Raw genomic sequence first — 26,108 nt, forward strand, 5'->3', positions numbered from 1 at the left:
GAAATAAAGTGAGATGGTTGTATTGTTCAAAGCATTATCTTCATTTAAATGTTCAAAGATTTGCATTTATTCAATTTTTCAGGCATAAATGACATAAGCAGAATGAATATTCCACTAATGGACATGATATATGCATGCAATGCTTTAAAAACAAACCCATAAAACATCTAAGATGAAGATTGCTCATACATCAGCTCATAATACATACAGTCCTGTCAGTGCAAATATTGGTCCACAGGCTAATAATTTTCCTTCAATTCCACATCACTTCTATTTGTGAACACTTATACTGTTCAGCTCAGCTCCGGTTTAGTGTTAATCATGTTTTAACATGCACAACTCACACAGAAATACTAGACAACACAAAACTAATCATGTCACATTATAATAAACCCCTCTGTGTTCTCTCTCCCCATTCACAAATTCATCGGTGACATCAACAACTTCTCAAGGTTACTATGGCGATGGTCTCCATCCAACTGGAGCACAAGCTGGTGTCATGTGACGGCGGGTGGCGATGCAGCGCTGACGGAGAGCGAGTCTAATTAGAGCGAGAACTGAGAAATTAAGGCACAGACTTCCCATGATTCCACTGTTATCACTCATTCAGGTTTGTTTAGAGAGATGCAGATCATTGAGACGTTTGAAGCTCAACTTTGGACAAGAAATCAAGAAGATATGACCATTTTTTTTTGTATTGGAGATTATTAAATGCAATGGCTTCACTAGACGTGAACAAAAATGTTATATTTCCTCTTTAGACACGGTGTGTGTTTATACTTTTTAAAATCACAGTGTTTGTATTATACTCATAAGGACAAAATGAAAGTGAGATTCATTTAAAATGCACATTAATTAAATTTACTCACTCTCATGCTCTCGATCTCTATATGATCTGTGCATTATATTGTGAACTTATATAATCTTTTGTATCACATTTAAGTCATTTGCTTATAACGATGAGAATGAAGAAAGGTTTGTACAACATGAGGGCGAGTAAATGAATTTTCATTTTGTGTTGAACGATTCCTTCAAAGGAAAGACATCATAATTCCAGTAAAATCTAATAAAATATCAAATGACAAATGGAGAAAAATGGTACAATATTATTCTGTTTAAAAAAGGGAAATACAAATACAGTATGAGAAAAACCCCATCAAGATCAATGTTAGCTAGAAAACACAAATGTTGATGTTTCATAGAGGAGCTGGTGATTTAAAGGGACAGTTCACCCAAAAATAAAAAAAACCTATCATTTACTCATCTTCACGTTGTTCTGAACCTGTATGAGTTTCTTTCTTCTGTTGAACACAGAAGAAGATATTTTAAAGAATGTCGGTAACCAAACAGTTGTTGGTCCCCATTGACTTCCATAGTACTTTGTTTTGTTTTTCATACTATGGAAGTCAATGGGGACCAACAACTTTTTGGCTACCAACATTCTTCAAAATATCTTCTTTTATGTTCAACAGAACAAAGAAGTTCATACAGGTTCAGAACAACTTGAGAGTGCCCATACGCAAATGTAATATATGTACATATACTAATTTTACAATGGGTATTTCATATACAATATAAACCTATAGAAAATCATACTGCATGTTTTCATATATCTGTTCTGTGAATAAACTTGTATATACAAATGAGACATATATTGTTCACATATATGGTCTTATCATACAGTATCATATAAATTTAAATATAAATAATTTTAATATATGTATATATAATAATTCTACTATGGGACTTTCTGTATCAGTGCGTAAATGATGGGATGATTTTCATTTTTTGGTGTAAGTATCCCTTTAACAGCTCTAAAATATCTCTTTAGAAATGTCACATTACAAAATAAAAGTTCTTCCAGGAAGCTGAAGGCACACTGAGGATTGGTGTTTGATTAATTACTAGTTTATCTAAAAAAAATCATGCCACTGATCGTCAAAAGATGAAAAACAGCCCTGAATATCTTAGTTTTCACACTTGACTCGTTTTTACAAGATCCAAACAGAAACAGAAAGTGGACTCTGATCTGAATGCTGATCGGGTCTCAGTCAACTTTCTGTTCACACTGTTGTTGTTTAGAACCTGGTTAACTAGTTTTATATTAATTCTATTTATTTATGAATAAGTTGACTATTAAATATGATTATAAAGGATAAAGGCCACTGAGATGGTCCGAGTTCATTTGGAGCGTTCACATTTAATTGTGAACCGCTCTCAAACCCCTGAAACAAGTCAAGTGTGACTTTAGTGGTTTCTGTATTTGGTCCGAAAGTAGAAAACACCTGCACAGAAAACGAGTTGCAGTTGAGTTTTACTGCATGAAGGATCTCATGCTGCCTTCAAGTCATGTCGGAATCATCATACTTACAGAAAAACTACATTTCCCATAATTCTGGCAGCATTAATGACACACAGCCTTTGCTCTTCATTATACTGCATTCATGTTACAAAATGCCTCCCGTGTTTGTAAGTGCAAAAGAGAGAGAAATATGTAGTTCAGTCATGAAACTCTAGAGGGCGCAGGCTGATCGGTACTTTACATGCAGACACATCATTACCGCATGGTACAATCTGACTGGCCTCTGCAGATCCTGCAACCAATGAGATTGCTTGCTCAACAGTCTGGTTCAGTATTTGCTGTAATCTACTTCTTCTGAACCGCTCCACCTCCCCAGCTCCACCTGCCTAGATCTGCCACAGGACTGATGTATGTCAATTTATGCAGCAGTGACCAAAATCACATATTATGAACATGATTTCTGAACTCGCAAGTAGGATCTTTCCGGCAGGACTTGAAGGCAGCAGCATATTAGTGGTAATAATAGTAGTTGTGCTCTTCTCTTTGGTTCCTGCGGCGACATCGAATATTGAATACTAAAATGAATTTGAATTGAAGTAGCAAACAGGATACAGAATTGTAAATTTAATTTAATATTGTTCAGGTGGAATAAACAAGCCTCTCTTCCTGTACTGTATATACACTGTATTCTCTTGTTATTTATTTTTAAACTGTGCAAAAATAAAAATCAAATCATAAAAGTAAAATTAAAATGGAATGAAATTCAAATAAATTCATTAAGACATTTCATTTTTCACTATGAATTACCCATAAACATGTTTACATCACACAAAATTTAGGTTATTTTTAAGAAACATTAGATGATGCGACTAATATCTGAAATGCTCAAGAAATATGTATTTAATTCATATAAAACTTAAAAAGTCACATAAAAATGTCTGAATGGCATTCACTGCTAATGTGAATCTTGTTAAGTTTAACCAAATTAAATTTGATTTTATGAATTATTATGGTAGACGACTTCATTTACCAGAATATGAAATTTAAAAAAAAATTTTGGTGCTGTATGACAAAGGTTTGCTAATTGCTTTAACAATATTAGAGAGCAATGCCAATTTAAATCAGAAAAATGTGCTCTACGTAGAAGCAAACAAATATAATTTAGTCCAAATTAATTATGTTTTATCGAAAAATGTTTCAGAGTTATTATAGTAAACTGAAACTAAAACCGTAAAAAAAAAAAAAAAAAATTGTTGCTTAAAATAAAATAAACAATTTATTTTACCAAATTAAAATAAAATAAAAAAAACGTATTTTATTTCAGCAACAGTTCTCGTTTTCATTTAGTTAAACTTGATGTACTGAAATAACTAAAACTGAAATAAAAATCAGACATTTAAAAAAAAAAATCGTAAAAAAAAAAAATGACAACAAAAATAATTAAGATGAAAACAGAAAAAATATAAAAATAAAAACAAATTCAAAATATGAATAAAAACTATAATACTATCTCAATTATTTACTTTTGTGACCGTTTTGGAATTCTTTGAACTGTGACTCAGTAAACAAATAATTCCAATTCTACATCCTGTGTGACCAATTCAATTCAAATTCACACTCATGAACTGAATTTCCTAAATTCTGAATTTTGTCCGGTCTCCATGTGCTCCACTTGTTTCCTGTCATAAGAAATAAAGTGCATAAATCAAGTGAACCTCTGTCGTCTTTACTCCTCCCTCTCAGCTCCACCAATCAAAGGCTCCGTATCACTGTCCTCTCCATCCACACTCAGATAGTCACATGACCTAATGGGTTCTGGCCGACCCTTGAAGGCGAAACCGCATGCCGTGAAAGAGAAGATCAGGCCCAATATCTCGATCAAAAAGCTTTCTCCTGGGAACAGGCAAAGTACCGGGCTGCTTTCAGCGCGGTGTTTCCCTCGCTGCAGGTTGTGTTCGATCACACACATACAGGCCGCACACACTGCCAGCACCGCCACACAGCTGACCGCTGCGGAGAAATGTGAGAAAAGCTGACAAAAAGGTTTGGGAATCCCTGATTTAAAGGATTAGTTCACTTCATAATGAAAATTTCATGATAATTCACTCACCTCCATGTCATCCAAGATGTTCATGTCTTTCTTTCTTCAGCTGAAAAGAAATGAAGGTTTTTGAGGAAAACATTCCAGGATTTTTCTCCATATAGTGGACTTCACTGGGGTTCAACAGGTTGAAGGTCCAAATGTCAGTTTTAATGCAGCTTCAACACGATCCCAGACGAGGAATAAGAGTCTTATCTAGAGAAACCATCGGCCATTTTCTAAAAAAATAAACATTATATACTTTTTAACCACAAATGCTCGTCTTGCACTGCTCTGTGATGCTCCACGCATTATGTAATAATGTTGGAAAGGTCATGCGTGACGTAGGTGGAAGTACCGATCCAGTGTTTACAAAGACTAAGTCAAACACCCTTTACAAAAAAAGGTAAAACAACGATGTCGAACGATTTTGAAATTGGAGGAGAAAATGAGATGGAGTTTTTCGCCCTGCCGCAGTACTTCCGACCTACGCGTGACCTTTCCAACGTGATTACGTAATGCGTGGCGCATCACAGAGCAGTGCAAGATGAGCATTTGTGGTTAAAACGTTTTTAGAAAATGACCGATGGTTTCTCTAGATAAGACTCTTATTCCTCGTCTGGGATCATGTAGAGCTCTTTGAAGCTGCACTGAAACTGACATTTGGACCTTCAACCCGTTGAACCCCACTATATGGAGAAAAATCCTGGAATGTTTTCCTCAAAAACCTTCATTTCTTTCCGACTGAAGAAAGAAAGACATGAACATCTTGGATGACATGGGGGTGAGTAAATTATCAGGAAATTTTCATTCTGAAGTGAACTAGTCCTTTAAGGCAATAGATATCACTAATTAACTAACTAACAATTATCACTATAGTTCCCCAGAAGGCATGTTGTAGAAGCAAAATAGATTAAAATTAACCAGTGTTTGTAAAAACAACGGTTTGCTCGGGAGTTCGGGGTTTAATTTAACGCACCTGTCAAGACGTGCAGTGATGTCACCAGCTTCGAGTGAGTGGCAGCTGCTCCCAGGAAATCCAGCAGGAAAGAGAGGCTGGACAACAGGACGGCGCTGTAGCAGAGAGCGACCAGCGAGTACAGCAGCCACATTCCCCATCCGTGCAAACCGCCCAACGGACCTGCACACCGTCCAAAACCAAACAAAACAGCTGCTTCATACAGTTAATCATCATAATGATTTTTTTCATAATCAGCGGGAGTCAGTGTTTCTGAACTCCCTGAAACGCCTCCATTTTAGTCTTGAGTGTTCTTCACAATATTCCTCATTTAAATAATTCATACGCAGAATAAAGGGGCGGGGCCTGGTTGAGTTAGTTGGTAACTGGCGGTTATGGTAAAGGGCGGGACATTTCCCAAACACCAATCACAACACACTGCTCCAGCCAACCAATCAGAGCACACTGTGCTTTTCAGAAGGAGGAGCTTCATAGAGACAGGAACTAAACAGAGCGTTACTGACAGACTGGGAAGAGAGGAGCTGCAACAATGGAGAATATGAGGAAAACAAGCATGAAAACCTGTTCTAGTACAGCCAGAAAACAACATCAAGACTTTGAGAAAGGGCATAATATGGCCTCTTTAAAATAATGCAAACCTGTGTCTGTGCGGTTCTGATAGGCGTGCATGGTGAAGGCCACACCGTAGATGAGTTTGTTGTTCGGATCAGAACAGTTTTGGACCTGGATCCAGTTGGGGTCGGCAATAGACGTGCACAGCGACACCAGAGTGAAGCACTGGCACACGGCCGCAGGGGTAAACGCCAGGGTCATGCTGATCTGAGGAACACATGCAATTAAAATATGGATTTAAAAGCAACACATCCTGTGTAGAAACAATTCAAAGGGAGAAATGCACATCTCACCTTTATACACGGACTTCAAATGTTTTTGCACACTTTGAGCTTTTATGGTTCCTCATAAACAGAGTAACTTTGGAGAAAGAACAATGAAACATCAGCGATATTTACTGTGACACAAACACACTCATGCAGGAGAGACCGGGGCTAGTTGTCACACTATTTACTCCGGTGAATATTTTTTATAGTTATTTTTTCTGTACACACAAACCTTAAAGAGTCTGTGTGTGTGTGTATATATATATATATTATACCCACTGTTTTGGCCAACAGAGAATGTAATTAATAAATTGTTTACAATCACAACATGTGACAAGCTGCCCTGAGGTACAGGTCACGTGACAACTAGCCCCGGTCTCCACTGTTACTCAAATATCTCCTTCAAAATGATATTAAGCATCACAAACCATTCGGGAATAACAAAACTAAAACAAAGACGATCTTTAAATAATAATACTGACAGAGTTCCGCGTGATGTCACTGAATTAAACGATGTTTCTCACGTTGACAGTAGAAGAGTCGCTCGTGACATTATAAGCGCTATATTTTGAAACACATTAAAACATTCGCGTCGATGTTCTGCACCTCTCATCCTGGAGCAGAATAAAGATGAACAAACTGTCTACATTTTAAACGCTGCTCGCGTTATTTAAATATCCAGCACATAAAGGTTCATCGCGGCGGTTTAAAACACGGAACGAGCGAACATCAATGTCCATGAAGAACACTGCGCATGCGCGGCTCAGTTCTGCTCACACAGCGCCCTCTAGAGGCTCGACGCACACACGCCACACATTACATGAACTTGCAGTACAACATGACTGACATCTGTGACTCAGATTTCTTTTGAATTTTTTTTTTTTTTTTTTTTCTGTTTATCCTAATGTACCCGCTGGCTGTATTTTTAATTATTTAAAACCAATAAAAAAAAGAGTAAATAGAAAAGCTGCGCTTCAGGGAAATTAGTGTCACAAGCCAAACAACCAGCAAACAATTATAATTCCTGCCAGGAATAAAGCAGTCCTCTCATATACATGCTTTCTACTTCTCATACGATTACGCTGGATACAATCAAAAGAATAGAGCAAAATCCAGCTAGTTTATAGAAAAATAAACAATAAAACCTTTTACATACCTGTTTAAATTGTCATTATAATAAAACCAAATGTAGTTTTTGTGCTTTTTGCCTTTTTATTTGTCAGGACAGTCAACAAAACAGGGTTCACAGTTCCTGACCAATCCATGACAGGTTTTACAAATCATTTAATAGACGTTATGCTGACAAAAATCATTGTATGCAATGAAATATTGTAGACTTGAGCCTTACTAGAAAAATATACTATGAAAAACAAAACCCCAGTGATCAGATTTAAAATTCCCTCATGTTTTCAGTTTTTCACGATTGTGAGAACCCTGTTTGAAATGTGTGTTTAATGAAATAAAATCATCTTCTCAGCCACTGAAAATGATTCTTCTGTAGTACACGTCACCTGCCTCCAGCCATTTCATTTAAAGGCACTGTAAATGATGCCTGTGTGGTGAAATCAGGGAAATATCACTGCAGTTCTGAGTCCGGTACGATGGGTCTATATGGAAGCTTCTTTCTGCCACGGAATAAAAAAGTGACTTTTTATCTCGCAATTCAGAATTTTTTTCCTTGCAATTCCGAGTTTATTACCAAACATTCTGACTTTATTTCTCACAATTCTGAGTTTATAATTCATAATTCAGACTTGCAGACATAATTGCGAGATGTAAACTAGGAATTGTGAGAAAAAAGTCAGAATTGAACAAGATATAACCTCAGAATTTAGAGGTAAAGTCAAGAAATTCGGAATTTGGAGAAATTCTGAAAGAAGTCAGAATTGTGAGATATAATCGTGGAATTTGGAGAAAAAAGTCAGAAATGTGAGATATAAATTTGGAATTCTGGGAAATAAAGTCAGAAATGTGAGATATAAATTTGGAATTCTGGGGGAAAATTCAGAATTGTGAGATGTAATCGTGGAATTCTGAGAAAAAAAGTCAAAAATGCAAGCAATAAACTTGGAATTCAGAGAAAAAGATCCGAATTACAAGATATAATCTTGGAATTTCAGGGAAAAAGTCAGAAATGTGAAATATAAACTTGGAATTTTGAGGAAAAAGTCTGAACGGCTAAATAATCCCGGAATTATGAGAAAAAAAGTCAAAAGTGCAAGGCATAAACTCGAATTCTGAGAAATAAAGTCAGAATTCTTGCAGTTTCCTTTTTTTATTTTTTTATTTCATGGCGGAAGCTTCCATAAATTACATGATGCATCCCACTTTATTTACAAGTCCTCGTAATGAGAAGAAAAACACTTTAGGTTGATGATGAAGACTGAAGTTTATGTGCTGCTCTGGATCTCGGGCGTGAGGTTTATGAGGGTGTTACTGGCTTGAGCGAGTTCAGAGATGGACACTCTTCCTCTCTGCTTGATGAACTGAGCCACAGCATTCAGCTCCTCCGGCGTGATGAAGATAAACTTCCCTCGGTCATCGATCACTCCTAGAGAAACACACGACAATATTCTGAGAAGAGTTCATCTTGAATCAGAATATCTTCCCCTCCTTCTCTTCTCTGATGATGAGGGCGGGGCAACCTGTCACTCAAATGAGATCCACCAATAGCAAACCACAACCAATCAATCAATTCCCCACAGACAAAATCAAGCCCCGTCCTACATTTGTTCTTGTTCCAAAAGCATTTCACTCAGATATACGACACAATAGAGAAGAAAAGACTAGCGTTTGAGGTTGAGGAATTGCTGTAATGGTGTAAAGTGTGTGTTTTGCATCAGAATGTAGTCACACACCTGTAAGGGAACCATCTGCGATCAGGTCCTGCAGTCTGGCAATAGCATCCTGACATGAAGAAACACATTTTAAAAATCATCTAAAAGAGCTCAAATGTGTTCAGAAGTCAAAACTGTAGAGGTCTGCGATGAACACTGACCTGTGTGCGCATGCCAAAATGGGACGCCAAGTCCTCCAGCAAAACCACTTTGGATTTCTGAGTAGGAGACAGAAGTGCCATAAATGAAAATACAATAAACGACACATTAAAAACAAGTCACAAGGAAAAACTTAGGATTATTGGCTACATGAAGAAGATGTTCATCACATTTCTGTGCCTATTTTACTATTTTACAACATCTATGAACTGATTAATTTAATCAGAATGTCTGAACTATCTGTTTATAATATTAGTTTGACTGTTTTTTTGCTTTAAGTGCATCATGTTCCAAAAAAAAAACAAAACAATTATAATAAAATATCTTTCATATTACCTTGATGTACTGGATGAACTCTTGCAGCAGGTTGCGGGACTGAAAAACACAAAATAACTTTAAAATCCAATGGATTTTCCTTCACATTCAGACAACTGTTTTGTATTACAAGATTTCTGAAATATTATGTTTAAATATGCAAATGAGACATTAAATATGAAAATAAATATGCAAATTAGAACATTAGTCAGATTCATAAATATTGTCTGATTTTGTTGACATTTTAGAGTTAAAGTTTTTGGATCACTGCATACATCAGAAATACTGTCAACAGACATGAAAAAATACATTTTCACCATGTTTTTAGGAGTAAAATGTTGTATAAATCAGGTGAATGATATATGAACAAACCTTCAGAATATAGATATGAATAAAACTAAAGTTTGGTGTGTGTAAAGCTGCTGAAGTGGAGATTTCTGACTTTACAGATGTGGATTGAGATTGAAATCGACAGACGCAAATAAAGTGCAATAAAATAAACACTTAAATGTGTATTTTTGATGTTTTCTTTCCACTAGTCTGAAAGAAGACGTGTTATGGAAGCAAATTTGACTGAGCAGTGCATGAAGAAACAATGGAAAAAAACATGACGAGAAATCAAATTTTCCTCGACATATTAGAGGTCTTAGTACCATTAAAACATCCTGCAAGTCCCATAGCTTAAAATGTCCTCCTCATTATAAACTAAGCATTTATTTAATTAAGCTCCAAAAACAGCTCATTTGGATATTGCAGGATTTGATGTCACACGGGCAAACGCATTTGCATATTCCCGCCTCCAGTGCAAGACAGTGACCAATAGTTATACATCTCAACTATTAAAACGAATAAATTCAGACAGAATGAGGCTTGAAAATAATCGTTTTTCCACATATATATATTTGATTTTTTGTACAATTTTTTTTTTTTATTAATATTATAAGTAAACTCTGCAGGTGCTGCTCCCGTCACAAAATAACTTTAATGTAATTTCCTGCAGGAAAGCAGATGTTTTGAGACGCACCTCTTGTTCGTCGAGCTCGTCTGCCTCTCCCTGATCCTCGATCACGAACGACTCCTTCAGCCGCTGGTACTCCTCCTCCTCTCTCCTCTCCTGCTCCTCCTTGGCACGCCGTAACTCCTCCTCCTGAGGAAGAGACGAGTGCACGGGTTTAGAAACGTTTACTGTTATTTAAGCAGGAAAGTTGACCATGATTCTGTGTTTCTCAGGAGTTTAACACGGAAGCAACTGTGACCGATTTGGATTTTTTTGATTTCCCAATGCCATTATCTTAGAGATTAGGGCGGCGATGGCCGAAATAAAGCCATTATAAGGTTAATTTAAAGATAGTAAATGACATATGCATAATTTCTGCAATGGAATTTATATTTATTGTACATAATGTTTACTAAAATAATTAGTAATCAATGCATTACTAACACTAACTAGCAATGAGAATTAGATTTGTTACAATATTTATTAATCTTTGCTAATGTTAGTTAAAAAAAAAAATACATCAGTTCATTGTTAGTTCATGTCAGCTCAGGTCATTAAAATAATAATATTAACAGATACAACTTTTGATTTTAATTATGTTTTAGTAAATGTTAAATCTGATATTAACTAAAATTAATAAATGCTTAAAAATGTTTTTCATTGTCAGTTCATTTTAACTAATGTAGTTGAATAAAGTTAACAAATGGAACCTTATTGTGAAATTTTACTGAATAATTTGAACTTGATAAAAATAAGTCTGTAAATTATTTATTTATTACTATCAAATTATTATTGTAAATAATTTATTTACTTATTTTAATTCTTTTGTTTTAATATTTTTTATTTATTTGTAAATTTCTACACAATTTTTCTCTAAACTTTTCCACATTTGAAAACATGGAAATGCTTTATTTAATCTTTTTATTATTTATTTATTTTAATATTTTTTAATATTTTAATTTTTTTTGTACATTTTTACGCCATTTTTTCATACGCCAAACTTTTCCACGTTTGGAAACATGGAAATGCTTTATTTACTTATTTATTTTATTATTTGTTTATTTTATTTTTATTTTTTTATTTAGAATAACTTCCCCTCCATTTCTTCTCTTCTCTGATGATGAGGGCGGGGCAACCTGTCACTCACATGAGATCCACCAATAGCAAACCACAACCATCCAATCAATTCCCCATGGACAAAATCAAGCCCCGCCCTACATTTGTTCTTGTTTGAGAAGCAGATATATGTCACAACAGAGAATGGCTAGCGCAACTTCTGTTTCATACCGAATGCCGACAGTATATGAACACAGTATTATATAGTTTAATTTCAATTATTAGACAAAGAGATTAAACTAATGAAGACAGAGAATTGGCGCATCTGTTCAGACGCTCGATTCTCATCGCTGTCAAAATAAAAGTCCTGCTTCCGACACTCATTAGCCAAACAGAAAATGTTATTAGTAAAAATGACCTGTTTTTGCTCTTGCAGTCTCTCTTTCTCCTCCTCTTTCTGTCTCTCTTGATCTCTGAGCTCCTGCATCTTCTTCCTCTCCTCTCGCTCTTCCAGCTCGGCCTAAAACACACACACACACACACACACACACACACACACACACACACACACATTAATATCCAGAGGTCTGGTGCGGGTGAAATGTGACATGTATCAGCGGCGTTCGTAACCTCTCTCTGAGCTTTCCGTGCTTGTTTCTCTTCCAGCTTCTTCTGTTTCTTTGCTCCGACTTTCCCGGCGGCTTGAGGTCGTTCTTCAGATGGCTGCCTGTCTTCCTGATCCTCATCAGCTTCCACAGGACTGTCCTCTGAAGAGAACAAGACAGAGTTTAGTGACAAATCTGTTCTGTGATATAACTGAAGGAAAAACTCTACAGCTGAACTAACAGTATCACCATACTTCCACCTGTTGATTAATCCTCGTACATTCAGGTAATTGTTTTGTATTATAGGATTATGAAAGGTTATGTTCAAATATGCAGATGAGTGCAATTAAATATGCACTAGTTTGCATAAATTTCACTGGACATTGGATAAAGCCAGGAATAAAATTCTTGTTTGATTCTTGTTGACATATTAGAGTTAAAGGTTTTTACTGAGGAGATTTTGGATTTCATCACTTCATAAATCAAGAAAAGTCGAGTCACCATAAAATAAATTTTCACAATAATAATAAATGTTCTATTTATATAGTGCCTTTCAAAAATAACATGTATAAAATGGTAAAATGGAATAAAAAAAATCATGCAAGTTATATATATATATGAACAAACCTTCAGAATAAAGATAGGAATAAAACTTACTTATTCATTTTAATCATTTTTATTATATATATATATATATATATATATATATAGTTACAATTAATATCTATTAAGTTACATTAAGTTTTTTCAACTACAGTGCTGTACTGTTAGATGTATTATTCTTTCTTCATTATTTATTTATTTCAATCAAATTATTTATGTATTTATTTTAATATCATATATTTACTTATTTATTTTAATATTTTTAATATTTATTTTAATATTTTTATTATTTATTTCAATATAATTTATTTACTTATTTTTATATTTGACTAATTCATTTTAATCCTTTTTATGATTTATATATCTATAGTTAGTTATAATTAATATCTATTAAGTTCTATTAAATATCTATTTTTTCTCCTCAATATAGTGCTGTTCTGTTAGAAGTATTATTCTTTATTTTTATATTTAGTATTATTCTTTATTAATTACGTTTTAATCAAATTATTATTGTACGTAAGTATGTTTATTTTAAAAAATATATTTTACTTATTTTAATCTTTTGAATATTTATTTTAATATTTTTATTATTTATTTATTTTAATCCTATTAATTATTTATATATTTATAGCTAGTTATAATATCTATTAAGTTACGTTAAGTTTTTTTCTCCTCACTACAGTGCTGTACTGTTAGATGTATTATTCTTTCTTTATTATTTATTATTTATTTATTCATTTTAATCAAATTATTTATGTAATTATTTCAATATAATTGTATGTATGTATGTATGTATTTTAATATAATTTATTTACTTATTTTAATATATTTTCTAATATTTATTCTAATATAATTTATTTACTTATTTTAATCTTTTTATTACTTATTTATTTTAATCTTTTTGCAAATGAAATAAACTTAAATGAATTAAATGCTTAAATGTGTATTTTGGATGTTTTCTTTCCACTAGTCTGAAGGAAGGAGTGTCATTGAAGCAAAAGTGTACAAAAAAAACAATGTTGTCTCGCCCTCAATAAATTAACCAGAAATGAACTTTGCAACACATGTGACACCTTCCTTTGCAGGTTTGTTGTTTCAAACACGCTCACTCCCATCATGCTCAGACTCTCGGCTGTGTTTTAACTGTGGTGAATGAGTACCGTTGTCTGATGCCCGCTGTGCCCGCTGGGCGCTCACTCGGCTGTGGAGGTTTCTACGGCGACGGGGCATTCCTGCCGGACGCTCCTCTGCCGCCTGCGGACGTGCTGCGACTCGAGCCGCCACATTCTGACGGTCTTCACGGTCAGCTACTAGAATAAAAGCACAAGAGCTGTGATCTATGATTGGCTCTGACCCACAGTTTATTCAGTTCATGTGATTCAGACCAGGAGGAGATTACAGGAGATTTTTATTATCATTCTCCTGAGGACCCCCATCCTAACATTTAAAACACAGCTACATATTTATGTGTATAAAGACACAAAATTGGTATACTACATACTATACTAAATTTAAAATATTACTTGGAAAATACATTTAGTTATAATAAGTTTCTAGTAAGTTACATTAAGTATTTTTCTCCTCATGTATTATTCTTTCTTTATTATTTTTTAATCTAATTATCTATGCAATTATTTCAAGATAATTATGTATGCATGTATTTATTTTACTATAATTTATTTACTTATTTTAATATTTTTATTATTTATTTTAGTATATTTTTTAATATTTGTATTTTACTATAATTTACTTATTTTAATCTTTTTTATTTTATATAATCTATTTATTTTGCTATTTTTATTTTAATATAAAACTTATTTACTTATTTATTTTATTCTTATTATTTTGTTAATATAACCTATTTACTTATTTATTTAAATTTTTTTATTATTTATTTTAATATAATCTATTTACTTACTAATTTTAATCTTTTTTAAATGTATTTCAACAATTTATCTACTTGTTTATTTTAATATTTTTTATTATTTATTTATTTGTACATTTCTAGGGGGTTCATGGAAATTGAGGGAAAAAAATGTTTTAACTAAAGTTAAAACTAAAAGTAAAACGGCTCTAAAATTATATTTATTCTGAAAGCACTTAATGTTAAAAAAAGTAACATTTCTTTAAAAGTGTAAAAAGATTAATTACATTTTTTAAAATAATATCTTAATAATTTGCTTTGGCTTCAAGACAGGAACAATATAAAACTAAATCATTTTATTTTGCAGTTTTATTGTCATGTTTTTCTCACACAATATCAATAAGTCTGTAAACATAAAAAAATGTGTTTCTTTACATCTTAGAATGGGTTTCCTCACACATTTTGGGGTCTCTGGCATCAAAAAGATTGATTTAGGTAAGAAGTAATTTTATCTTAAGTATTTTAACTATGTATATGAACTGGTCATATTCTTCACAGACCAGCTGTGGAACATCATTGACTTAAAAAAATACTATGGAAGTCAATGGGGTCCAAAACTGTTTGGTTACAGACATTCTTCAAAATATCTTCTTTTGTGTTCAGCAGAAGAAAGAAACTCATACAGGTTTGGAACAACTTGAGGGTGAATAAATGAACGACAGAATTTACATTTTAGGGTGAACTATCTCTTTAAATCCAATGACTTGCATGAAGATCAAAATGAGTTTAATGAGTGTTTCGAGCAGGTTTGATCCACACTAATTACGTTTAGTTATTAATCAAGCATCAGTGTCATCTGACAGCTGCTCTCTGTCGCATTACTGACTGATTTTATTTCCATATTTTCACTCACCTTCCTCAGTCCGTCCGCGAACTTTCACAGCAAACACTATCAGCACGAGCAGAATAGTCGCAGCCACAATATACAGAACCACATCCATTTCAATCTTTAATAAATAAATAAAATTAACACTGCTAACTACTTCAAAACAGCTCTGCACAGCTTCAGGAAGTTGACGTTGCTGTCTTAATCGCGCGTCACTTCCGTGAACAGCGCGACCCCTACAGGTGTGGCGGAATTTAAGAATAATGTAATAAACATAAATCGCACAAATGATGTACTTGTATTTATCGTACAATATACTAATTATATAATATTAATATATAATTAAATGAACCCATTAATCCATTCTCCAATTATCTTAATTCATTTAACATATATATACACTACAAATTATTTATATAAAAATTCCTTTATAGGAATTTTTATTAACGTAATATATAAATAATAAAATACTTTTTTTTTTTGTATTGTTTTTTAAATACATTGAATGTACATTTAAAAATGTACTATTTTATGGTTTTATTGAACACCATGTTAAAACATGGCTTAAAATGTGTCAATTTATTTTTCAATTTAAAAATGATTTATTAAACTACACTAAAAATAATAATAATATTAAAGCTGCAAGCAGCATTTCCCGGGGTTCAAGCATTTAGGGCCTTTAAGCACATAAAAAGGTATTATATTTTATTTAGCAAACACTTTATGTAAACACTTAGATCATAGATGGAAAAGACCATTTACAGCCAATACAAGCAATATGGTTTTTAAAGGTTTTTTGACAGTTATAGCGCCACCTATTGCACGATCTCCACCACTTTTTTTGGGTGTCCTCAGAGTGTGTCCATACATATGCGTGTTAATTTTGCTGAAAAGATCTCATTTCGTTTTGAAGTTATAGACACTTATATATATGAGAGAGAGCATAAAAAATGACCCATGAGCGACTTTGATTGGATTTTTTTGCCACTTCCTATCAAAATTTTGACATTTGGGCTTTCATATTTAGTTAATCAACTTAGGTTCTGTGTTTCCTACGCTGGTTTCGTCTCAATCGGACTAACGGTTTCAAAGATATTCGCAAAGGTTTTTTAAGCGCTAAATCACAACGTTGCACAAACCATAAACCAAAACCTGGCAAGTCTGGTATCGTTGGATTCGTCAAGGTTTCAGGAGTCTAAGGACGTGACTCCCATGAAAATAAGTCGACCACACACAAAGTTATACACATTTTCAGCCACAACCATTTAAATTTATGTTTTTTAAAGTTTTTTAACAGTTATAGCGCCACCTATGGTCCGATCACCATAAAAGTTGGCATGCTTCTTTAGAGTCATATGCTGCATGTTCTCACTTAATTTCATGAAGTTCTGAGTTTTCGTTTACTATTTATAGGCTTTTGAGTATATCTTGCCACGCCCATTTTCTAAATGACCCTGTTATAGCGACCCAATGGGTAAAGTTCAACTTTTTTTTTTTGATAATTATTGATCTAGAGAGTCCAGAGTACTGTCCTGCACTGGTTTTGTTCAGATCAGGCAAAAAACCTAGGACTAGTTCACAAAAGTAGGTTTTTTACATATTCACGAATAATTAATGAACGATTTGATTGACAGCATTGGTTCTTGAGGTAAAGTTGTTCAGAATGAGGAGATCTATCAAATGATATGCATATTTTGTGGATGTGTGAAACACCACATGATTACAGAGGCGTAAAAACTCGTTAGCGCCAACTAGTGGCCAATTTCTTTCAAAATTCTTACAGACCTCTAGGACCATGAGTCGAACATGTCCACCGAGTTTTGTTCCGATCGGCCTCCGTTAACCTTGTCTAATAGGTGCTCAATCTTCATTGGCCGATGGCGGCCATGTTTTTTGAGATACGCCAATGTCCTCATAGACCATCATGCCCCCTCGGACCAAGACACTGCATGCCCAATTTCAAGTCGATCAGACTAACGGTTGCATAGTTACAACTGTTTTTATGTTTTTTCATGTTATAGCTCCACCTAGTGTTCAATCGACGCAGTTTTTCTTATCGTGACCCTACACGTGTGTACCGAGTTTGGTGCAAATATCTCATTTCGTTCTCGAGTTTTAGTAAAAGCCATTTTAGTAAAAGTGGCTCCGCCCACATCGTACGTTTTGGCGCCTCTTAGCGACCGTGAATCGAAATTTCAACTTTTTTTTGATAATTTTTGATATTCAGACTCCAGAGAACATTTCTGCACTGGTTTGGTTTTGATCGGGCAAAAAGCCTAGCACTAGTTCGCAAAAGTAGGTTTTGGACAAAATTCAAAATGGCAGAAAATTTTCTCCGACAGAAATAAAATCAGAGATATACATTTTGTCCATCTCGAGCCAAGGACTGGACACTTGAGTCTACAACAAACAGTCTATGAGTTATGAGCGATTTTGAACTTTTGATTGCTGTAGCGCCACCTATTGGCCGATTGGGGTCATACTCTGTCAGCCCCTCCCCAAATTGAGACCTATCATCTGGCCAAGTTTCAAGTCTCCAGCACTTACGGTTTGGTCTGCACGATTTGTTTTATGGCGGAAGAAAAATAATAAAAATCCTTACAATTATGATAGTGTTTCAGCACTACGTGCTAACAAGAAATATATGACAGTGACGTAAAAAACAAACCTACAAAATCCGGACCGACAAAAAAAAAGGTATTTACATTATTTTTAATGCTCTTTAAATTCTTCTAAAAATGTATTGGAATTAATATTTCAGAAAATTCTGATATTACAATAGAAACGTGTGTTGTTTAGGCATCGACGTCTATTGTAACATCCTAAACTGTAATTTAATAGCTCAAAATTAAAACTACATATCTAAAAATGAAGATTATTCTATCAGTAAAACAAAATAACATCAGAACAAAAAAAAAAAAATCTAATTTGACTTTTTATTTATCAACACAAAAGCTGACAAACCTGTACTTGTTGAATGTGATTGGTTAATTAGTAAATTAACAATATTAAATGGTCAACAATAACAAATTAATTCAACAATATTCACTACAGTAAAACAACAGCATGATATCATTTCCTCCATTCATGTGGAGAACTCCTTCAGCGCCCATGATTTAGTGGCGATTTCCTGTCGTAGTCTTGAATATTCCTCTGCAAGAGCCTCGAAATCCTTGCCGTAGATCTCAAAGGACGCCAGTTTGGACTCCACCGCCTGTTTGTCCATCTCTGAGGTCTTCAGCTCGGCGTTGAGCTTCTCCCTGAAAACAATAACAGATGTATGTTACCAGAATGAATCCTATCTAATGTAAATGTTTATACCGTCAATAAAACAGCTACAGGTTCAGACTACCGACACAACCCTACTCACGTTATTTTCTTATGAGCCGCTATCTTGTCTCTTGTGTAGGTGTCCAGTTGAACTTCAAGCATCTCGGCTCTGCAGGAACAAACTCATTGTTTTGAACATGTAAACTACATTTAAGAGCACAAGCCAAAGTCACAATGATCGCACCTTATCTTCTGCAAACCAATCTCACATTTGGCCTCAAAGTACTCGATCTTCTTCCTGTCTAGATTTTTCTGAGCCTTCAGCCTGAGATCCAGGACGAGACACTGAAGGATGTTCATACACTTCAGCAGCTCCTGTCAAAGCAAACTCTTTTAATGTAACCATGATAATCTTGTATAAACAATTTAATAAGGTCAGATATCATTTCACGATCATCTGAAGAAAGTGTCTCTGGACTCACAGACAGGTACTGCGTGAGTTTGTCTCTGCAGTAACGTGGCGTTCTCTCTGTTTCTCTCAGTTAGGCTCTTTGCTTTCTTTTGTTCACGGTCTAGCAGCTCAGGAAGTTTGGAAAGCTTCACACTCCTGAGACCTTCGCTTTCATTCTCTAAAAAAAAGAAGCAATATATTTTCCTCTTAAAGGAGACCTATTATGCCCTCTTCACAAGGTGTAATATAAGTCTCTGGTGTCCCCAGAATGTGTCTGAAGTTTCAGCTCAAAATACCCCACAGATCATTTATTATAGCTTGTCAAATTTGCCCCTATTTGGGTGTGAGCAAAAACATGCCGTTTTTGTGTGTGTCCCTTTAAATGCAAATGAGCTGCTGCTCCCGACCTCTTTCCAGAAGAGGGCAGGGCTTAAACAGCTCGCGCTTCGGTCGCTCAACAACAACAAAGCTGGAGAATCTCACGCAGCCAAAATGACGAAAGTTTTCAGCCTTACATTGTTCAAACCGGAGTCGACACTGATGGAGAGACTCAGGAAGAAGTTACAACTTTTAGACGTTTCTGAATGGTTAGTGGATAAATTTATGTAGTTGCTGTGGAGTTGATTCAACTCATCCACTAGCATGTGCCGTCATGTTAATCTTTTGTGCAAATCCAGCGTTGAATTGACCCTCGTTTGAGAAGCAGTCCGGCGTACAAATGATTTGCGCCAGTGTATAACACTTTCTTCAGCACATTTCCTTCATGAATGAAATTCAACCACAGTGTCTTCGGTGACTCAGATGCAGAGAGTCTATGGAGACTCTTATGACTGTTGGTACATCCAATAACAGAACATTTGTACTAACAAAACATCTCATCATTGAAAAAAAAACAATTAAATACAGTTCATCATTCAACTATAAAGATGAGTTTACCCCACTCAGGCTGATAGTATGTCAGGATATTGGCGGCCTTCCTCTTCAGGTGTTGCAGGAGTTCTGATGGTAACCTCTGCTTCATTTGCATAATGTCCTGAAGGTAGAAATATGAAAGAAAAGCTTTAAAAGGTAACTAGATAGTAATAAAGTACACATCTCTGTGTCGCTTTTACAACATTTCAATTCCCTCAGTTTTCACCATCTCCTAATGCCTGAGCTAATGTTGATTCATGTTTTATTACGATCTCTGTCTCGTTCTCTTTTCTCCAGCAGACTCTCCTCTGTTCGTCGTTTGTTTAAAATGGGTGATTCTTCGGAGACTGGAGATTTAGCGGCTCCATGTCAACCTTTCTCACTCGTTGCGACTCCCACACCAGACACTTGTCAAAGCAGCCGGAGAAACTTTTCTCTATTTACGGATATGACGAGACACACACAGACAAGTGACATACGCAATTTCCCCCGAAAACAATCTAAAATATAAACACTTATAATAGGCTTACCATAGTGAATCAGGGTAAGACACATTTTGGAAGAAGGATTGATGACTCACGATTTAAATTTTGACAATATTGAACAAAAAAAAGTTACATAGTGCACCTTTAAATATCCTTTACTGCATCAGCGATGCATTAAGGTAAAGTTCTGGGTTCAATACAAGCTGTACTGACAAGCACTTGTGCCAAAATGTTAATTACCACAAAAAATAGATTGGACATGTTCCTTTTTTTCCCCACAAAAAAAACAAAAAAAAACAAAAAAAACGGCAAAACCCGAGATTACAATAGCAACCCTACAGCATTTACTAGTTTTTCATCATTACAGCAGATGTTATATTGCATATAACTTTACACAGATGAGATCAGTGACTAGTCTCATGTTTATGTTTAATGTTTAAATCTCGTGGCTATACCGATGGTTTCTCTAGATAAGACTCTTATTCCTCGTCTGGGATCATGTAGAGCTCTTTGAAGCTGCACTGAAACTGACATTTGGACCTTCAACCCGTTGAACCCCAGTGAAGTCCACTATATGGAGAAAAATCCTGGAATGTTTTCCTTAAAAACCTTCATTTCTTTTCCACTGAAGAAAGAAAGACATGAACATCTTGGATGACATGGGGGTGAGTAAATTATCTGGAAATTTTGATTCTGAAGTGAACTAATCCTTTCATAGTGAACATGTGTTACCATGATAACAAATGAAACCTTATTGTAAAGTGTCACATGTTCCTGATGATTTGCTGAATCAGAGCTGGCTGTTTCTATCAATGCACAGACACCGATGAGGAACGATGCCGTACCTGTTCAGGAGGCATCTGTCTCTTGACTCTGTCTGCTGTCAGTCCCAGAACGCCGCTGTGATGTTCACTGGTGTCAGTGCTCATCTCCATCTGTCTCACACACTGACCCACCGTCAAACACTGCTCCAGTGTGCAGAAGAACTGCACGAGAAAACAGCCCAAACATTATTAAACTCAGTTAGAAGATGCTTTTAATGTTTTCCTTTAGTGTACAATGTGTCTGTTTGTGCATATGTAGAAGACATAAAAAACATTAAGTACATTTAATGCTAGACTGCATGATTTGTTTACTGTTTTAGAGAATAAGATGTCCTAACAGATGATGTCATAAGATACAAGTATTACCTTTAGTCTTCTGCTACTCATGTTTGTGTTGAAATAAGAGTTTATACTGATTCAGAAACACAAAAGCAGTTGAGCTCAGTACCTTGTCCTCCGCTGTCCGAGCGCTGGAGATATTACTGAAGCGATTCTCTTGGACGATCTCTCGCAGAACCCGGTGAACGCTCTCCACACGCAGCCAAGACAGTCTCTGAGAGTGCAGCTCACGCTCGGCCTGAGGACAGACACAGCTTCATCACACACATCCTTCCTCCAGGTGGAACACACACACTTTTGTGAGGAAAAATCTATCTGCAGAATAGCATCTTTTATATTTTAGTTTAGTTTACTTTTATATAATTATTTTATTTACATTTTCTGCACTGATTTTGGGGAAAAATCTGCAAAGTAGCATCTTTTATATTTTATTAATACTTAATATTTTTTAAATTTTATATAACTATTTTATCTGCAGTCAATTCTTCTATCTAGATGGAATCCACACTTTTTCTGCACTGATTGAGGGGGAAAATCTGCAGAATTGAATCTTTTATATTTGATTTTTTATTTATTTTACTTTTATATAACAATTTTATCAACAGTTCCTTTTTCCAGATGGAATCTAAATACTTTAATAAAGCGATTCGACACTCATTTTCTGCTCTGATTGGGAGGAAAAATCTGCAGAATAACATTGATTTTTTATTTATATTACTTTTATATAACTATTTTATCCGTCTAACTACTTTAATAGTTTAAATACTTTAAATACTAAGTCTAAATACTTTAATAGAGTGAATCAACACACTTTTTCTTTACTGATTGTGGGGAAAAACTGCAGAATAGATTTAAAATATAGGCAAAATGTGTTGGTACTCTGTTGGTATCTAAAAACATTATCAAATATACAATACTCAGAGGGGTGGTATTATATTAATTGAGTGACTAAATAGATTATTTGTAGCTGAACTGTGATTAAATCTAAAAGAATGAAGACTAGTCTCTAAAACATGCACTTTCTCTTATAAATATAATTTTTTAATGCAAAACCAGTTAGTAGACATGCTACATTTATAGCAGATTCTTTTATCCAAAGTAAGTTATACATAAGTTCCATTCCCATTCCATGGGAATCGAACCCATGACCATGGCGTTGCTGGCGTCACGTTCTACTGTTTGAGCTACAGGGACGCGTCGTTCTCTGTCATTTACTTCGCCAATAAAGCTTATTGAAGCACATCACGAACATCTCATGGCCAGTTATAAAGCGTGTCGGCAGTTTCTGGGGTCTGACCTTCTCCAGGTCCCTCCTCAGGTGCTGTGTGAGTCCGGTTCGGTCCACATGCTGGGACAGAGTCGCCAGAAGCTTACAGAACTGAGGGTTCTGGATCAGATCCTCCTCTGTCATCTGACACAAAGGGAATGCTGATAACACTAAAGGTGCAGAGAGAGAGACTCATTGATATCAATGTAAGAATCTTTATGCAAAAGCATGCGGAAATTCCTTTAAAAAAAAATGTCGAGACAAAGATTTAAAAAAGTTCAAACCTTGTTGATGTAAATTGTCTCCTTTGCCCAGAGATGAGACAAACACACAATCTGCTCTCTCAGACATCACTGACATCTGTAATAACAATAACACGGCATTAAAGGTTATAAATGTTATTGATATTTGAGGTAAGATATTTACAACTTCATAAGTCTTAAAATTGTCGTCCTTACCTGGATGTTTCTCGTTCAAAATAACAAAAAAGCTCTCAACTTCTGTCACACTGTTAGTTAGTTTGTTGACATTTTCTCTTCGTTTTTACCGCCAGGACATCCGAGTGATCCACTGCGCATGCGTGACTGTTAGCGTGCTGATTGGTTCACTGCCTATAATGACGTCGTTTGAACTCTTAGGTTAAGCCAATGAGCGTGAGCTCTTATTCTCTTATTTAATATTACGAAAGTAAATTATATATTAGGCTAATAATATTACGAAAGCATAAGTAACTTAAATATTAAGTATCAAGAGCAGAACCACTGAAATAATATATAGTCCAGTAGTGTACGTTTTCAACTTTTACTAAACCTCTTCAAAAACTAAAACAAAAAAACATATATATATATATAAATTACATCTTTAAATGCCACACAACTTTAAAGAATTTTGACTTTTCATGTCATAATTATGATTTACAAAAGCATATTTTTCCTTGTGGCAGAAATGAGCTTTCATAGGCAATCAGCTTCTTTCAACTGTTTTATTTACAATAGACAAAAAATACAAACTTATGTACATCTGATTCATCTGAAGTTTATACTCATTTCCTCATCAAAAGCACTGCTGCAGACCCGAAGGGACAAAAAAAATGATATTTTTGTTATCTTGTCTTTGTTTTTTTTAAAGCTATAAATTATTGCTGAACAGAATTGATATCCACAAATTCGCAATCGTCTCTAAATTGCAGTAAAATCTATTTCATCTTAAAGAGCAGGTAGAAACATCACCAACATGAATATTAAAATGTATTCTGTACAAAAATTATTTTATTCCTCAGAGTTTCTGTCTTGTTTTCCAGCACAAATATAGATACATTTACTGGAGAAGAAAAATGACTAAAGATATTTTCTGGGGGGAAAAAAAAATCATCAAAATTAAGTGAGTTTGTGCTCAATAAATGGAGTCAGAAATTGTTTCAAGCACAAAATCACTTAATTTTGATGCATTTTTTTAGTAAACAAGACTTAATATCTTGCTTTTTCAGTAAATGTATCTTGATTTAAGGATTTTTAGATATTTGTGCTGGAAAACAAGACAGAAACACTGATAAAGAACATCATTTATTTTGCAGTGTAGTGAAACGTTTGGACGCACTTGACAGAATTTGCGTTCTTAAAACCCTTTTGATCTAAAACAGTTCATAAGAAATGCATTTCTTTGCGAAACTGAAATGTAAGAGTGTTTCATTTGAGGATCACGGCATCATTCCCAGACTTGAGTTCTCATCACTGCACTGACTCTAACATGTGATAATCAGTGTGTATAAAGAACGAGTGTCCAAGTGTTTGACTGCCGTGTCATTTTCTACGAGACTTTAAGGCATTCAGTTTAGTCACTTTATATGTATTTTGTGCCATATTTCCTTTGTTTCTTCTCTTTGATATCTGTCCAGCATCCCTGTAACCAGTGAACATTCATTCACTAATACAAATATCAACATCATCCTCCATCTTGTGGTTTCACACAGTTACAGCAGTTTTTACAATCGCTAGGACAGATTTAGCAATACTCGGGTCACTTTTTCAGCCAACTTTTAGCTGGTTTCTACTTCAAATTCTTCTTACATGAAAACCCCCTTTTGGAACATTTATTTATAAGATTGTACTGTAGAAATGCAACAAAATTAGGTTTTCACAAGATTGGTCTGTAGGTAGCTCAAGTTTTGGCGGTTGGAAACAATTATGGGGGTCAGAATAATAAAAGTTCCCTTCTGAATGAAGTTTACTTTTCTGACCCCATTGATCTTCTTGTCACCTAATTTTGACCTATTTCTCAGAAAACAAGACTTAATATCTGAAGTCATTTTGCTTCTCCAGTATCTTGATTTAAGGATGTTTATGCAATTTTGTTTATAATTTATACACATAAGAAAAGGTACATGGTTCTGTCAGGATTATTTTTAATTAATTTTGTTTCAATTCATTTTTAATTTTGATTAAATTTTATGAATTAAAATAAACCTACTTTATCACTAGAAAAAAATAATGAAACAACCCTTAAACATGAAAGCATTACGCAGTCCTTTTATAGTACATTTTTGGGTCTTTAAAGAGGCTATTATGTAGAATTCAGAAACCCTTGTTTTTAGCGACACCGGTGGCTGTGAAGTGAACTGCAGACAGGAACTTATTGCTCGTGCACGCGTAGAAGAGACTGAACGGGATTTAAGGCCCTGATTGTTGTTGTTGTTCTTGGCTTAGAAGTAAAAAGTTGGAAATAGCTTTGCAGCGATATATTGTTAACGAACATCGCGACGCCGTCCTGCTGCTGAGAGCGACGGTTAGATCAATATTTCAATATGTGCTGCGCGCGCTTTCCTCTCGATAACAAAATAAACACAACAAAAATGTCAGCGGTGAGAAAACAGCAGTTCGGAAAGTGATGTGGATATGTTTGCATTAGCTCTGCGATTTACCGTCGACAGATGAGGTAATTAAAATAACACGATCGTTAGATTATAACGTATATTTGAGACTATATAGATCTGATTATGTGAG

The 26,108-nt window shown here is 34.7% G+C and overlaps 2 protein-coding genes across 3 annotated transcripts; both read right to left on the minus strand.

The window, feature by feature from the left end:
- Nucleotides 1-7,431: 7,431 nt before the first annotated feature.
- On the minus strand, nucleotides 7,432-15,795 carry ddrgk1 (DDRGK domain containing 1). 2 transcript variants are annotated; one of them, XM_051894551.1, is made up of 9 exons: nucleotides 15,589-15,795; nucleotides 13,972-14,118; nucleotides 12,234-12,370; nucleotides 12,022-12,123; nucleotides 10,575-10,697; nucleotides 9,572-9,610; nucleotides 9,238-9,294; nucleotides 9,098-9,146; nucleotides 7,432-8,790 (listed from the first exon to the last, which is right to left on the minus strand). In XM_051894551.1, the coding sequence occupies exons 1-9, from the start codon at nucleotides 15,674-15,676 to the stop codon at nucleotides 8,630-8,632; spliced, it is 903 nt and encodes a 300-aa protein (XP_051750511.1). In that variant the 5' UTR covers nucleotides 15,677-15,795; the 3' UTR covers nucleotides 7,432-8,629. The 2 variants fall into 2 exon arrangements, with proteins under 2 accessions (XP_051750511.1, XP_051750510.1); XM_051894550.1 differs by having other exon boundaries at nucleotides 13,972-14,121; nucleotides 15,589-15,787.
- Nucleotides 15,796-18,483: 2,688 nt separating this feature from the next.
- Nucleotides 18,484-23,725, minus strand: haus4 (HAUS augmin-like complex, subunit 4). Its single transcript, XM_051894719.1, has 9 exons — nucleotides 23,568-23,725; nucleotides 23,394-23,469; nucleotides 23,140-23,279; nucleotides 21,952-22,080; nucleotides 21,525-21,665; nucleotides 20,219-20,315; nucleotides 19,076-19,460; nucleotides 18,932-19,000; nucleotides 18,484-18,821 (listed from the first exon to the last, which is right to left on the minus strand). Exons 2-7 carry the CDS (start codon nucleotides 23,467-23,469, stop codon nucleotides 19,285-19,287), a joined length of 759 nt encoding a protein of 252 aa, XP_051750679.1. The 5' UTR covers nucleotides 23,568-23,725; the 3' UTR covers nucleotides 18,484-18,821; nucleotides 18,932-19,000; nucleotides 19,076-19,284.
- Nucleotides 23,726-26,108: the final 2,383 nt, after the last annotated feature.

Source organism: Ctenopharyngodon idella, chromosome 5 (assembly GCF_019924925.1).
Source record: "Ctenopharyngodon idella isolate HZGC_01 chromosome 5, HZGC01, whole genome shotgun sequence".
Classification (NCBI taxonomy): Eukaryota; Metazoa; Chordata; class Actinopteri; order Cypriniformes; family Xenocyprididae; genus Ctenopharyngodon; species Ctenopharyngodon idella.

Excerpts from the sequence above, each read along its gene's own strand:
- ddrgk1 (XM_051894550.1), bottom strand. The coding sequence starts at position 15,676 with ATGGATGTGGTTCTGTATATTGTGGCTGCGACTATTCTGCTCGTGCTG. Across the intron at positions 14,122-15,588 it reads TCGCGGACGGACTGAGGAAG|TAGCTGACCGTGAAGACCGT; the intron begins GTGAGTGAAAAT and ends CTTTTATTCTAG. Across the intron at positions 12,371-13,971 it reads ACAGCGGGCATCAGACAACG|AGGACAGTCCTGTGGAAGCT; the intron begins GTACTCATTCAC and ends TGTTCTCTTCAG.
- haus4 (XM_051894719.1), bottom strand. The coding sequence starts at position 23,469 with ATGTCAGTGATGTCTGAGAGAGCAGATTGTGTGTTTGTCTCATCTCTG. Across the intron at positions 22,081-23,139 it reads TGAGGAGGGACCTGGAGAAG|GCCGAGCGTGAGCTGCACTC; the intron begins GTCAGACCCCAG and ends GTCTGTCCTCAG. Across the intron at positions 19,461-20,218 it reads ATACTATCAGCCTGAGTGGG|AGAATGAAAGCGAAGGTCTC; the intron begins GTAAACTCATCT and ends TCTTTTTTTTAG.